Below are 15,604 nucleotides of genomic sequence, written 5' to 3'. Positions count from 1 at the left end.
ATAAGAAAAGTATTGTCTTCTACAAAAACAGAGGCTCCACCTTACATAGACCAAGTAGTTGTAGATTAGCAAGACAGGATTGAGTATTTAAATCTAACTAGAGTTTTTTAAAAGCCAAAGCACTGCACCAAGGCAAAAAAAAACCCTTCTCCCTTCTTTTCTTCTGAGGGCAAAGATCACCTCCATTACAAGAATGGTCCCATGCTCAGGCCATGGAGAGCATACTCCCTTTATCCTCCTGTAAAGACCTTCTTTGGAAGACTTTCATGAACTTTATGCAGCAATGCAGAATACAGAAAATAACAACTTTCAGAAGAAGGATTAAAGCTGGCACTTTCAGGTAGCATGACAAAAAGAAAGACACTGTAAATAAGGAAACACCAAAATCCCTAATTTCCCTGGCCTGTGAGAAGGAATGTAGAAAATGTATTTTCACTCTTGGAAAAGCATTTCAACAGTTAGTCTGGCTCAAGTTGGCTTAATTGCCATGCTGTGTGAAAGGTCCTAGATGTGTTACATTAATGTGCTACTAACTGAAGAAACAGTTTCCAAGATTCCTAATAAGTTGAGAAGAGTTTATACTGAAAGCCTTTTATTTCTCTAATTCTAAAAAGACTTTACCATCTTACAAGACTTGATGCAATTTCCATATTTACAGAGAGGTTAGAATTAATTTCAGAAATCACAACTCTACATAGCATGACCTCGTGCTGAGCACAGTCTCACATTTTTTTAAGGCAACACACAACTATATTCTGTCATCATATCTTTTCACAATTGGCATTATTGTAGTCAATGAAAACACAAAAATATCTGCTCTTAAATTCAACACCCTTCTTAGTTCCAGGTTAAATAGTGATATTTGGGTTTCTGCAGATTTTTAACTCTTAAAGGAAGAGCTACCTTAAGGGATTTTCAGGGAATTCATTAAAAGAGGAGAATCCACTCCTTAAATTCAACCTTTTCATACTTAACATTAAATGTGAGAATCAAGAAATTCTTTGTATCCTCAGAGAAAAGAATGAAGAGATTCCAAGTGCTGTAAAATAATATTCTGTAAAACTATTAAAAGCAAAGAAACAAAACCAACCAAACCCCAAAATGCTTTTATGATTTCTAATTTTCATTACTATAGGCAAAATACACACAAATATACAGAGCATACAGTCAGACTACAAGCCAGATCCTTTTAATTCACAGACTGTGACCAAATACAGCCTGCCAAAATATTTAAAGTATCAACAATCAGTAAGACTCTTTCTTTATTTGTGCTCCTCACAATTATGTAAGGGAAGAGAGCAACTGCTGGTTATGTGGGAAGAAATATAAACCCTTCACTTAACTGCAGAACCAGAGGCACATGCTGGAGCAACTCAGATCAGTATCCATATAACTCAGCAAATAGAAGATGGATGTACAGTAAAAAATAGGTTACTCAGATGGCCGATAGTGTTGACTGGTTTCATTGTGCATGCTCAGACTAATGAAGAGGTGATCCCTAGGAAGGACAGTGAGAAGGAAAGCAAATACAAGTATGTGAAGTGGAAGAAGGTTTTACTTAGAGGAAACATCCTGTCCTGGAGCTTCATCTTCTTGTCAGAGAGGAGAAAGGGGAAATCTGCTGCTTTCTCCATCAAGACTGAGCTTCCCTTCCTGTCTGGTTTGCTCTCCTCAGAAATTCGTTATGATTCATTCCTTGCAGATTCAGATCTCTGCTGCTCAGCTGCCAGACTCACTCTGAAGAAAGCTACTGTGGTCTCTTTCCTCCACTACCTTGTCACAGGATTAACTAAGAACCCATGGGAAAACCCTTTATAGATGGTCCTTCCTCAAAGGATGAAGCTGGGATTCATCACTTCTACTGAAATTATAATACTCCTTTTGCCTGGGTGGAATGCTAGATGCTGTTATTAGTCCAGCATGTTTTCACACTGAGGCCAGGGGCACAAGTAAATCACTCTGCAAGCAGAGCTTGCCCTAACTTTCCTCAATGGAGATGAAAAGGATGTTCTGATCTTTTGTTGTGTTGATGCTGCCAAATAATAATGCTGGACCCTGGTCATCCACATTTGTTCTTTAAGTCCCAGGCAGTTTTGGACCACTTCAGCTAGCTCTTTCCAAGCCAAATCTGCTAGGGAGGGTGGTAACTGTAAGTAATGTGGACATGAGCCAGATAGAGCCATTTGGACTTGAATCAATCCCTGATACTTTTTAATAAAGCAATATAAATTCAGTCTTAACTTCCTGAACATTTAGGAGGAGTTTAAGGTGGAGGAAGGATATCAATGCCAAATTGAAGGTGGACATTTCTTACTCACAGTTCTTACTTGCAATTTGTTAACAAGGAGAGACTGGCTCTCCAGTTCAAGTTACTTTATGATCTCCAGTATAAGCTTCTTTATGCAGATTTATCTCGATCCACTAGGTCTGAATGGCACCTAACATTTTTTGCCTACTTGGCTGTGAACTTATTAAGCTAATAGAAGAAAAAGGCAAATTGATAATACTCTCTTCCACAGTCCCTAATGCTTGCGGCTGCACAGAAATGCCTTTAAAACCTCTCAGTAGAGACAAAAGCTATTAAAATTTTTCCAGTGCCATGGGTTAGTTGTTTAGGTGGTGTTGGATTGGTTGATGGGTTGGACACGATGATCTTGAAGGTCTCTTCCAACCTGGTTTATTCTATGTATACCTCTGCAGTTTATACTGCCCAGTGTATAGTTTCTGATGCAAAGGTTTATGAAGCTTAATATCCATAGAAGCACATACACTTCCTTTTGAAAAGTTGTGTTGTGATTCAGTTGTGGGGGAGAGGGAGGGAAATAATACATTTCCTCTCAACAGCAGTTACTGTGGCAACTACACTGACTGTTTCACTTTAGCTTGAGGGCCACCCTTGTGAGTAGACTCATATGCCATCTCTCCTGCAGGTGAGCCTGCAGCTGTTAGCCCAGGCAGATGGAGCAAAAGTAGGATTTGACATGCCCGCACAGGTCCAAAACAGCAAGGACTGCCAGGCATGCTCATATACATGTCTTGCAGACCATTTGTGTGACAGCATGCAGGCAGGCAAGAGGTACCAGACATTCAGCCTAAGGACACCCTGGAAGCCACTCCTTTGGGGCTGTGCAGTGACAGCTGGTAGACACATGAGAGTGTGCGAGCACCTTCATTTACAAAAGCAAAGCAGGATTTACAAGGATATCTCACCTTTAGCAAGATAGCTATAAATGGAATAAATTGAGAGAAGCTAGACTCTCAAATGTAACTCTCTTAGATGTCCTTGGGAAATAAACACTTCTAGAAATAGATGTTTTTGATGAAAATGTCCTTAAATTTTAGATCTATTTGTTCTCCAATTGATAAGTAGCTTAAACAATTTCTAATTCTGCTTGCCTGTAGGACTACCTATCACTAACCTGTCTAAATGACTACAGATTCCTTTAATCTCTTTATTATTTACTTTACAATTTCTTTTGTCATTGTGGTTTTTCATCTCCCTCTGAGAGTAAGTGGGAGAGAGAGCAACCCACACTATTCATGTATCATCCACATAGCACTTGAACAAAATCTCACCTAAGGTACTAGCATCACATTCTGGCTTACTTTTGTTTGAACTTCATCAAGTTCCATCCCCAAATTCTTAACCTGTATGTATGACTGTGAAGACTTAGTATTTTTCATTTCCTCATCTTCCATCTTAAATGTCTTAGCAGACATTCTTTTTAGTGGCCAGCATAGACTGTAGTCACTCCAGACAGCCACTAAAGCTAATGGTCTCAGCAAACATAACGAACCCTCATGTTGCTGTTTCTCCTGATATTTTATTAAAATATTTTAACCTAGCCTTCATGCCTTACAGGTTACTTCTGCTTTGGTTATAATGTCCTAAACTGCTGCCTCCACTTTCATCCTGATAGCAACTGGCACAACCAGTATAAAATCATTCTTATCCAGCATTTAAGAGATCGTGAAACTAAGTAGCTCACACTAAGTAAGTAAACCACCATGATATTCACTTCCACTGTGCTTAAAGGCTTTTATTATTATTTTAATCGAGAGCACCATATTTACTTAGGTATCTTGAGAAAACGCTTGGATTACATTTTCCTTAATGGTGTATTACAATGGTCAGACTCAACATGCATGATGTTAAGTGCTAAGAAAGCCAATGTATTCTAAGATATTATTTCACTGAGAAACCTTCAATGAGGAGATAATAACTTCTGTGGCTCACATATCACAGGACTCATCTCCACTTCATGTCACAATACCCCACATACTCATTTCTTATAAACTGCAAAGATGAACTGAATTGAGGAAAGACACTAGAACACAAAAACACAGTGATTCCCATTCATACTACCTTGTTACACACTCTTCCTGTCATGGGCAAACTCATTGATATTACCCACATAGATAATAGCTAGGAAACTACAATTTTTTTCCCCTCCTTATACTTTTACAGCTCCACCCCACTGAGGGTTTAAAGTCCAGTTCAAAACAAAATGATACCTCCTTCCAAATATATGGCTCTTCAATACAAACACTATGTAATGATGTATTTGCTGTAGAACAATCACATTCTACTTTTAAGTGCCCTGTTCCATGGAATAAGAGTCCATGCTACAAGTTTCAAAGGTAGAAAAATTATCTTTGACATGCTGCAAAACTCTGTATGAGCAGGCAGAGCTCAACTCTTCAGAACACAGGGGTTAATAACACACACAGTTGCTGGTTTTGCCACAAATGTCTCTGGTCAACAGGGACACAAGAGCATGTTCCACTGATGAGTCACATTATAATCCTTTCAGGGCGAATCAAAGGTGAGATCACAAGGGCTTCTGTCTCTTCCCTACTGAAGTTATGGACATATGGGGCATGCCTTGCATCCACATAGATTTTGCAATTCTTGGAGAACTCTTCAGCAGGGTACCACAACCACAAGCTTCATGTAGCAGCATGTGAAGAGGCTAAGCCAGGATCTTCCTACCTGGTCAAGCAACAATTGTTCAGCAATATCCAGAACACTTCCCCAAAAGCTGAGGAGTTCAGGTTTAACAGAAGAAGCCAAGATAAAGCATTTTCCCCTCAAGCAAGTAATATCCTCAAACAATCCTCAAAACAAATGAAAGGGATAACATTTGTTCTTAGGTCTTCTGAATCCTCTTGCTGATTTTACTGTCTTTTCCTAGTCGATCACAGTTACTTTATTGCCTCTACATTTATGTAATTGTCCTACTGTAAATTAGCAGTGAGAAGCCAATCATTCATACAGCTCACGATCAATAAAACAAAGGATAGTCCATCAGTCTACTTTTCATCCATCATAAACATCTACTGCATCAGTAATAACCTGTACAGTCATTCTGCTTACTTCCACCAGCTAATTATTCAAAGTATTGGAGAGGATTTAAAAATATCCGAAATAAAAAAATGTAATTAAGGGCTGATTTTCTTCAGAGTCTCTATCCTAAAGTAAAAATATGAGATGGCTGTGCAAGCAGCAGGTGAAAGAACTGAAAGAGATGTGAGAAGCTCAGCTGTGATTGGGATGTCAAGGTCATATATTCATGGAGATAAAACAGATCTGAGTGAAGCCAGGAGAGCAGCAAATCTTGGTACTGAACATCTGTATAACCCTCCTTAACATGGGGACAACCATTAAAAAAAAAATTATATATATATATAGTGTACTGGGAAGAGGCTAGGAGGAAATGTCCCAGAGGCACAAACTTTAATCCACCTGTTAACGCTATTTTAAAACACGGATTTTAGTAAAAGCTGAATGAGTCCAAGCCTCAGAATTGTACCTGGGTTTTAGACATCCTGAAGTTAATTCACATCTGAGATCTTGGGTTGATCTCCTAGTGGGATAATCTGCTTAGATCACATTTAGGTTCAGTTTCTCGGGAGCTATTAGCAGTCTGGGTTCAACTTGTGGTTGAATCAGAACTGTAAAGTGTTTTTTCTTATAATGAGCAATATGAATTAATAAGCACTACTACTAATTTAACCCTTAAGATTATATTTTCCTCATATGATATTCTATTTTATAAGATGCTACTATACTCATTATTTGACTGACTTTTAAAAATATTTCCTACTCTATAATTTTTTCCACAACTACTTCTATGTTTTCCACTATGTATTGAACTGGTAGTTTCTGTTCATTTCTTTAAATGTCAATAAATGTGCCTACATTAGCAATGAATGATATCTATAGAAACTATTGGGCAAGTGTAATGCTCCACAAGGCACTTCTCTAATGAGAAGCCGTGGGCTGGGACCTGCTTAATTTGTTCATTTTGTTTAAACGTGGCAGGACATCCTTAGAAATACATTTACTGAAAAGTAACAAGTCAGGTAAACTTGCCTTCTTTAAATTAACATTTTCAGCTCAAACTTCATTAAAGGGCAATGAAATTTGTGTATATTTCCTTTGCCAGCATTGGTGAGAACCAAGAGATTTATATGCAAACAGAAGTCTTTGCTTTTATATGCAAGTTCTCTCTCCTGTTCAAACCATTCAATGCTAGTACAAAATTCTAGTTTTCAGTCACATTAGAGCTTAATTCTTTAAAAGCTTGTTCAAGGGAGCAGTATCCTGCTTCTTCTCTCAAGAGAAAGGTCTTTGTGAAAACATGCCCTTTCCAGGAGATGATACTTCTTTATCCCAAAGGCCTAGAAAATCCATAAGAATTAATTCCTTTTAGCTGGACAAAAGCAGAGCATGCAAAGGGATGTGTCAGCTCATCTTTGTCCCCCAAAGCCTAAGACATCCTCTATCCTCAGCAAAGGCAAATTATACTGTGTAGGAATTGAGATGATGGAAATTCTCAGGATTTTCCTACAGTGCAAGGAAGAAGAAAGCACCATGATGAAGATGTTCTTCACCTTATAGATGAGATGCTCACCTGTGAAAAACTACTTGTGATCAGTAATCACAAACACAGAGCAGGAATAGCAGTGTGTCCTGATTTTGCTGGGACAGAATCATAGACCAGCCATGGGCTGCAGAACATTAGCAGTTTCAAGTCAGCTAGAACAGCTGACTGAGCTGGTTCACAGGTGTATCCCATGCCATAAATGTCACACTCAGTGTAAAGGGTGAAGTTTGCTGAGGTTAGGGATTTTCTGATTGGGCTTCTCTTGACACTGTTTCTCTTCCTTCTCCTTCAGGCTGTCTTCCTATTTATTGTAACTGTCATACACTTGCTGGCATTAGTATAACTTTATGTACTTTATATATTGGCATTGGTATTAGTTTTGCTCTTTCATTAAATCTGTTTTCATTTTAACCCATGGGTCTCCTGCCTTTTTCCCAGTTCCCCTTCTCTGATGGGTAGGGGGTCATTGGGTAATAGAGCAATTGTTATAGTTTAGTCCCAGATATGAGCTAAAAGTAGATTGAGCATTAGCCTCTATTTTTCAACAGGAGAAGAAATAAGGAGCACCTTTTGAAAGCACAAACCCCTCCACAACCTCTCCACACAGTGTGGCATTACATCCAGCTTTCTGTCATACAAAGGATTTTGACACCAAAAATAGAAATGCCATTGGACAAGTTGAGGTGTATATCTCAGCAGCTACTACATGCAGTGGCCTGAATAAAAGCTCTGATTTGAGACAGTCTAGTGACAGATGAAAACTGAGAGGATAGATTAGGGGAAGGATCAAACGTATATTTGCCACGTCTTATATTTTTCTTACACAACCTAATGCCCAGAGCTGGAGACCGGACGTGTCCAAGAGCTAAGGTGTGAGTTCTGCCCATTATGTATCCTCACGGTGTTCTTATCTTTCCAAATGACAAAGCTGCATGAAAAAAAAACCATGGATGACATGATGAATTTTCAGGGATCAGCAAAGTCTATTTCCCAATCAGCTTAGTGAAATCCAGACCTTTCTGGAATCTCCTTAAAGCAAATTTTTTCATAGGGGATTACAGCTTATTTGTATCTCTGCCTGAGAGCAAAAGTCAAAACAATTCCAATGGAATTAAAGCATTTAACCTTGGTTCAATTCTACTGATAGGACCAGGTTAATTTTAGTGCCACAAAATGATCAAGCCAAGTAATTTTCAAGATACTACTTCAATATGCAAATGTAAAACTTGTTCAATGCCAATCCTCACACTGCTCCCAGATAAAAGTAAAATAAGCAGGTGTCAGAGTGAATACACAATGTACGGACATAAAAATTACACCATCAGTTTCTGCTAGCAACCATCATTTATTGTCATTTGAACCACACAACCATCTAACATTAACTCTCAAACTATTAAAATGTTGCTTATGTTCAACACAGTGTGTTACTTAAACTAATGCATTTAATTTTACTACAGAAGGTGTTATTATTCTGACTTCTTAATGTTGTCTCATCAGCAGCTATTTACTTTCAATGCTACTATTTAATGTCAGTGTTTCTAAAAGAGTATGCTGCAGGCACACAAAAAAAGCTTTCCGTTTATCCATTAAAATCCTTTCACTTACTGATTTTTGAGGTTTTGCTCTCAAAAAAACACTCTTCAAAGTCAGCATGCTCCTGATTTGAGTAACAACTTTTTTAGTGGGTCACACGTTTTTTACCTTCACTGCAGAGTGTATTAAAAAGAATACATCACAATTCGCTCTCTGCAAGTTCAGTCCATCACGGTGCTAAACCCCTTCAGTTCCCTCTGCAATTACAATTTTCAGTACTTAGGAGTGGCTCAGCACATCAAAGGATCCACTTCAATAAAAAATAAATGAAAAAAATAGTCTGAAGATGAATATACTCCTCTGAGCACTTTATCACGTGGTCTCCAACGAAAATGTTTTCTTCCCAGTTGCTTCATTTGGTCTGACAGTAGAAACACACTGTGCAAGAAGCAGCCTCTTTCTGAACTAAATATGGCCTTAGTTCTGCAAAGTTTGTTTCCAGGTAACACAGTTTTTCTACTGTATTCACTCTGCACAGCAGCAAGTTGCTCTAGGACGTGCTAGTTGTAAATCAAGCCTTGTGCTACACCACAGCAAATTTCTTTCTCACAACGGAGATGGTGAAATTTTAAGATCATTCAGTGTTTTGTTTCTCAGTAAGTTTTCCAGTAAACTGATAATTTGTCTTTGAAAAGATATCGCTCACTGAAATGTGAAAAGCAAACAGAAGAACCAACAGCACACCTGTGCAGTGGTGCTCAGACATTGCCTGTGATTCTAACAAGCAGGAAAACAAGGCACGGGGAAGCAACAGTGTCTCCAAAAAAACAGTGTCTCCAAAATCACAAAAGCCATGGGAAACAGAATTATGTACAGAAACAAATCGCTGCTCCTGAAGTCACAGGGTTATGCCCGTTTGAATGAAACCTGTTCCATCATGAATCAGTGCTTGTGGGCACATTTCACAAACATCTGCAAATACTCAGCAGAGTTTAAATTGCACCCAGCCACTTAGTTTATCCAACCACATCCTAGACTCACCACATTTTATCCTACACATTGAGTGATTATACCAAAAAACTCAGTAGTGACCCCCTTCAACTACGAAATACCATCCCCAGAGTCAGAGTAATGCTCTGCTACCCATTTTTTTAGCTTTATGAAGTCTTCCTGAAAAAAATGGTTTATAGTTTTAATGAACATCCTCCTCTCCAGGTTACATATTTACAGGACTTTACTTGACAGAAAATCTTCGCAAAGGGGTGACTTCTGAATGTCTAAATCATGCCTTACTGAATTTGAACTCAATAAGGATTTTAGCTCAAAACTAATATACTTAACATAATAAAAACAGGTAAGTAGAATAAATGTCACACTCAAATGAAAACCACATGCACATAAATATTTAAACCAATGATACCTGTAAATATGTTTTACATATTTTCCTTATGTCTAGGTCATCATTTTTATATTGGAATTCATTTGTAAATGGCCTGTCATTAGCAGACATTAGGTTAGGTGCAAGCATTATATCACAGTAGGAAGATGCATGAGCAGGCATAAATTTCACCTCTTAACGAGTCCACTATGCAATTTAATTTGATCAAGAATAATTAAATTTGTATAAATTCAGGAAATTTATTCCACAGAGGATAAAACTTCAGTAGGTGAAGTACTTGTGAATAGGCAATTTTACATCTGAGTGACAGAAACATACTGCAACGCGATTAATAGTACAGGAAGTACAGTGTTTAGGCAATCAGAGCTGCTACATGAAAGAAACTTCAAGGACCCAATCCTGCAGCTCTTCCTGAGGCAAAATACCCGTTGTCTCTTGGTGGAAGGTTTGTTTTCTATGAGTAAGGAAGACAACAAGAGGCCCAATTTACTTAGAATTCAGATAAAGATACACACTATATATTTTACAGTCAGGACCCAAGATTCTGCTTTGAACACATCCAGTCTTGCATGGCTGTTCTTAGAAACTTTTTCAAAATGATAAGCAACCATGAAAGAACAGTCTGACTGTTTTACAGAGGAGTAGTTTAAAACAGGTACTCTACAAAGATCCCAGTTCAGCCACAGCCTGCATCTCAGATGCTCTTCTTTATAAATAGGCTTTGTGTTTCATGTTGATATGGGATTGATACCAACAGAAACCAAATTCCTCTATCAGCAACATATTTATAGTAATGCCAATTTCCATCTACTCTCCTGTCAACATCCCTGCCTGAGTTGGAGAGATGCCTCTTCTTAGAGGTAAATGGAGAAGAAACCTGATACATTCTCTGTTGGGCTGCTACCAGGGTGAAATGTGATAGCAATTCCTACTATGGGGGCATCTAGTACTACAGCAAACTTAATTCATCTCTCATGGGCACCCTAACAGGTGGGAGGGAGCAGAAAAAGAAAAAAAAAAAAGAAAAAAAAATCCAACCTTGTGGTATTTGCTTAAAAACATCTCACAGAGGTACCTTTCCTTCCCCATTTCCCTTTAAGCTCCAAATCCTCCCTCATGGCTTTAATTATACCCTAACTTACCATACCCAGTTTAGAACCTCATGGAGAGGAGAAGCCACCAGGCTGGCATCTTAGCATTGCAACTCCTGGGTCAGGCCTTACGATCTCAAGCAATTTTTAACTGTGAGAAAAAATCTCTTATGTCACACTCTGTGAAGTTCTCTCTGTGTGTATGACAAGACAGAATGGCAGAGATAGATGGAAATAAACAGAAAAACAAGTGAAGCCTGAGGAACCTACCACATTGCAAATACTTTCATGCTGGACAAGACAGTGAAGATATTTAGAGCTTCATTACTTTTTACCATTAAACTCGGGAAAACTCAGTGCACACAAAACCATATCTATTCATTCCTAAAGTTCTACTCCTTATGGAGAAATGTAAAGAGGTAAATAACAGCAGCAAACAAAGTAAGCTTCTCTTTCTGGGATATCAGATTTGAAATAAATTTGAACATAACAACGTTATTCCAAAATAAAGCCCAAAGCCTCCTGATTCAACCCTGGCAGAGTCTTGCACACACCTCACTGGATACACCATCACGCCCTACCCCACACTCTCCTCTCTCCAGAGCTCTCCTTGGTGCCGATAAACCCAGTATGGCCAGTTTGGGTCCCCGGGGAAGGCTGGGGAGGGGGTCTCGCATGGAAAGCAAAGCAAGAGCCAGAAGTGGTGTGGAAACGCAAAGCAGAGAACATCTGAAAAAGAGGCACTTAAATCCCGTTTCTGGGAAAAGACCAGCTGTTGAAAGAGACCCCAAAAAGTGCAGCAGTCCGAAAATAACTAAATAAACTGAAATAGCAACCAGCGTTTGCTGCCTAACCTGCTCGGTTTTCCGCACGGTTTGATCGGCGGCAGCTGCTCGCTCATGTGGCGTTTTCTGAGACTAAAAAGCCTAATCAGCCCTGAAAAGTTTGGCAGGCAGAGGGCTGGGGAAGGACCGAGGGGTTGTGTCGCAGCCCCGTGCCGCAGCTGGGATGGAACTGGGGAGCCGGGGCGTCAGGGGAGGCAGAGCATGGCGGCACCGACTCCCAGCTCTCCCGCGGGTGACCCCAACATTGATGGAGGTGATCTGCCCGCCCAGCAACAGCGCCTGTGACCGAACCAATTTAATCTAATCTATTCTAATCTAATCTAATCTGGCCAAGAGTATTATTAACCTCCCCAGAGAGTCAGCCGCAGTTTAGCGCTGCCGGGAGCGAGATGTCACGACAGGGTGTGCGGCTTGGCTTGGTCTTGGCGTCCCGGGTCTTCCGCCGGGTTCACGTCGGACCGGAGCAGAGGGGCGCAAAATGCTCGGGGCGGAGAGCCAGACCTCGGATCTGGCCGGCAGGGACTGTAACCTCGAGTACCCACCTTCATGCCTAGATCTCTGACCGTCCTATGACTCCCTGGCACCTGTGACAAAGGGGGCACAAAGGGAGCAGTGACACCCCCAGCTTCCCCACGCCCCCAGGCTTATGGGACCCTAGTCTGCGTTGCCTGCTCAGAGTGACTCTCTCGCCTCATGCACCCTCCAGACGAGCTGAGCCCTCCCCAGGTAGGTTGGCAGTGGCGGCGAAACGCAGCGCCGCTCCTGCCACCAGAATCTACTCGTCCCATGCAAAGGGGCTAAGTGCGGCAAAGTCCCTGGGGAGGGGGAAAGGTGTGCCGTGCTGTGCTACGGGACATGGCACGCCGAGGAACGCGTCTCGGTGCCAGGAACCGTTTCCTTACTAGCCTCCCCGGTGCAAGGAAAGGACACGGGCCTTGGTAGTGGTCGTAGGGGGCGGAAGGAGCGGGGGAGGGGGGGGGGGGGGGGTGGAAGAATGCAGCGGGGCGGGCGTTATACGTCTGTCCTCTTCTTCCCTGGAACGCAAACTGAAAGCTCTACTAACTACCCACCACCCCCAAAAGCCCTTCCTCTGTAGCATCGTCTCTCATATAGGGCTGGAGCCGCTCACCACCCCTCGGGGGAGTATCGGTGGCGGCAGCGGGCAGGGCCACACACCGCAGCTCTGCAATCCCCCCTGCGGTCACAGCCCTTGCCTGCGCGGCTCGGACAAGGTGTGAGGGGGCGTCCCCAGAGAAAGTGGCCTGCCCCTGCCTGCCCCACCCCGCTCCGGGGTGGGCATACGACTTGGAAGTTGCCCCCGGCCGGGGAATGCGGCTTGCTGCAGCGAGCAAAGGGCACTTTGCGGAAGGCCGAGCGAAGCCTCCAACGGGGCATTTCGGCCTCTTCGGTATCCTGAGAAGTGGCTGCGCTGTGCGGCAGCGGTAGCCGTAGGTAGGTAAGGGGCGAGACGAGATGGCAAGCAGGAGTGAGGAGTGGAGAGAAAAAAATCGTCCGAGGTGCCCACCTCGACTCTCTGCACCGGCCCTAAACTGGGCAAAGCAGGAGCCGGCACCCCAGCTGCGGAGGCGGAGAGGGGTGAGAGCTGCTAATAGGTCTGCTGCTTGGTAATGTTGGGGTGTCAGAGAGGCAACGAGAGCCTATGATCTACTACACTGCAGTGCCAGCGTCAGGAGTCTCCTGCTCAGGAGCTGCCACTGCAGGGCAGCCGGCACACACACAGAGAGCAGCACACACACGACATCCCGCCCCTCACAGCCCTGGTTTCAGCGGCTCTCGACTCGCCAGGCACGCAAGAGCTTGCAGGCAACCTGCCGGGCGGGGAGAGCGAGCACGGCGGCGGGGGGGACCAGAGCCCAGTGTGAGGAGGGCGGGGAGGGCCAGTATTTCCCTTGAAGAGCTCCCGGCTCCCCCGCCTGCCGAGCATCCCTTCTCGCCCACCTTGCTCTCCAAACCGCGGTGCTTAGCCACACGGCCGCCCTGAGCAACAGGAATGCAACAGCAGCAGCGTGACCCCTCGGGACCAGGCAGCCCAGAGCACCTGCATTTGCATTTCTTATGTAATGTACTGCAAGTTTCCCCCTCGGAGCCGGGCTGAACCGAAGCGCATGATTCTGGCTGCCACGCAGGCATGGAGACACACGCAGAGACACCGGCGCGTGCACAGAGGGGTCATCCCGGCAGGATGAGAGGCAGAGGAGAGACGCAGCCACCCAGGCGGTGCTGCTGCTGCCGCTTGGCATCGCTGGCTGAGTTGCCGTCTGGGCACAAGCCTCAAGAAAGTGTCCACCCCCTTTCCTCATTCCCCTCCACCTTCTCGGCCCAGAGTCCCAGGGGATGAGTGATAAGGGGGAGCCCCCAGCCGGAGACGGGGGGGTGTCGGGCTTGACTTCAGAAAGCCGAGCGAGGCGGGTGGGGGTGTGTGTGGGGGGATGACATACTGCAAGCTAATCAGAAAGTGCTGTTCAGGACCTGAGCCCCGTTGCACTCAATCACGGCAGACAGGGCCAGCTCACACTAGCACGGGAGACCCGGGCTCCTCTTCCCAAAACTGACTGGATGTGTGCAAGGGGGCTCGCATCAAGGATGAGAGCTGGGAGAGGGGGGGGTCTCTATCGGCTTTCCCTCAAAAACGATAGCGATATAAAAGTTTCCACCTTGGAAAGAGCATCTGGAAAACTAGGAGATGCAGGCTGGGTTAGGGTCGCCTTTGATATATATTTTTTTTCTTTTCCGTGGTGACAGTGGCTGAGGCTAATCCATACCTCTCCTTGCTTATTCATACACGTATGCACATGCATATCCGTGCTGGCCTCGTTATATTTCCCCCTTCTCCCCTCAGCAGGATTGCAGCTCTACCTCGGCGAGCAACGGACAGGGTAGCATAAAAGAAAAACAACGCAGTGCAATGGATTGCTTACCAGTTTGGTTCTTGTTTTTCTTAAGACTCTTGCCACAAAGACACTGCAGCATATGCGATCCTTTGCTGAAAATGTTCCAAAGAAACCACATTGATTTGGGCGAAAAGCAATCCAGCAGCTTATACACCCTGAGAAAGAAGAGATCCTTGTGGTTGCATAATAATAAATTGAGATCAGTTCTCCTGAAGAGGGGCACCAGTTTTATCATAGAAAAAATGGTTATATTCCGATCTTCTCCCAGTTTTTTTTCCTCACGTGGTATATTTCTTTGAGACTTTTCAACGGATGCTGTTTTTTCAGCCAGGCTGAATGGTTATTCCCCCTAGATCAACACTGGATTATAACCAAAAGCGTGTAGAGGAAATAAAATTAATCCCTTTTTTTTTTTCAGCATGAAGCCAAACGAAAAGTAAGGTAGTGAAATCCCAGCCGAGGCCAAAACCTCATCAGAGACACCAGCAAAACGCGGAAGAAAGATCCCCAGAGAGAAAACCATAGCCTGGTACTTGACTGCTAGGAGGATGGGTGGATCTGCAGAACAAAAGCCACGGCAGGATCCATCCTACTGAACGACTGCCATTGTGCAGCCCCGCGGCGGGAGAGCGCACCACCAGCACCCGGCCAAGCCGGCTGAGGCGCAGACACCGCTGTCGGCCGCGGGCGCGGACCCCGCCCGCAGCCTCCGCCGATGCCCCGCCGCAGCCCCCGCCGCCGCCGCCCCGCGACGCCGCCCGCCCTCGCCCGCGCGGGCCGCCGCTCGCCTCCCGGCCCCGGCTGCCGCTGCGCCCCGCACCGCCGCGCAGGAGGCAGCACCCCCGCCCCGCGCCGCCCGCCGCAGCCTCGGCGCCCAGTCGCCGGCGGGCGCCGGGGGAGGAGGAGCTGCCGAACCCCGCCGGCCCCGATCGCC

General features: G+C 44.0%; 1 protein-coding gene across 3 annotated transcripts in view; it reads right to left on the bottom strand.

Moving 5' to 3' along the window:
- The window catches only part of FGF14 (fibroblast growth factor 14), a 436,610-nt gene extending 421,231 nt beyond the window's left edge, over nt 1-15,379 (bottom strand). For 2 of the 3 annotated variants that reach the window (XM_009905243.2, XM_054162957.1), the window contains exon 1: nt 14,698-15,379. In XM_009905243.2, the coding sequence (XP_009903545.1) occupies nt 14,698-14,905 (208 nt within the window). In that variant the 5' untranslated portion in view covers nt 14,906-15,379. The remainder of the gene's footprint in view (nt 1-14,697) is intronic. The other variant, XM_054162958.1, reaches the window with a different exon arrangement.
- Nucleotides 15,380-15,604: the final 225 nt, after the last annotated feature.

Source organism: Dryobates pubescens, chromosome 7 (genome assembly GCF_014839835.1).
Source record: "Dryobates pubescens isolate bDryPub1 chromosome 7, bDryPub1.pri, whole genome shotgun sequence".
NCBI lineage: Eukaryota > Metazoa > Chordata > Aves > Piciformes > Picidae > Dryobates > Dryobates pubescens.
This window is presented reverse-complemented; position numbering and strand designations above follow the sequence as displayed.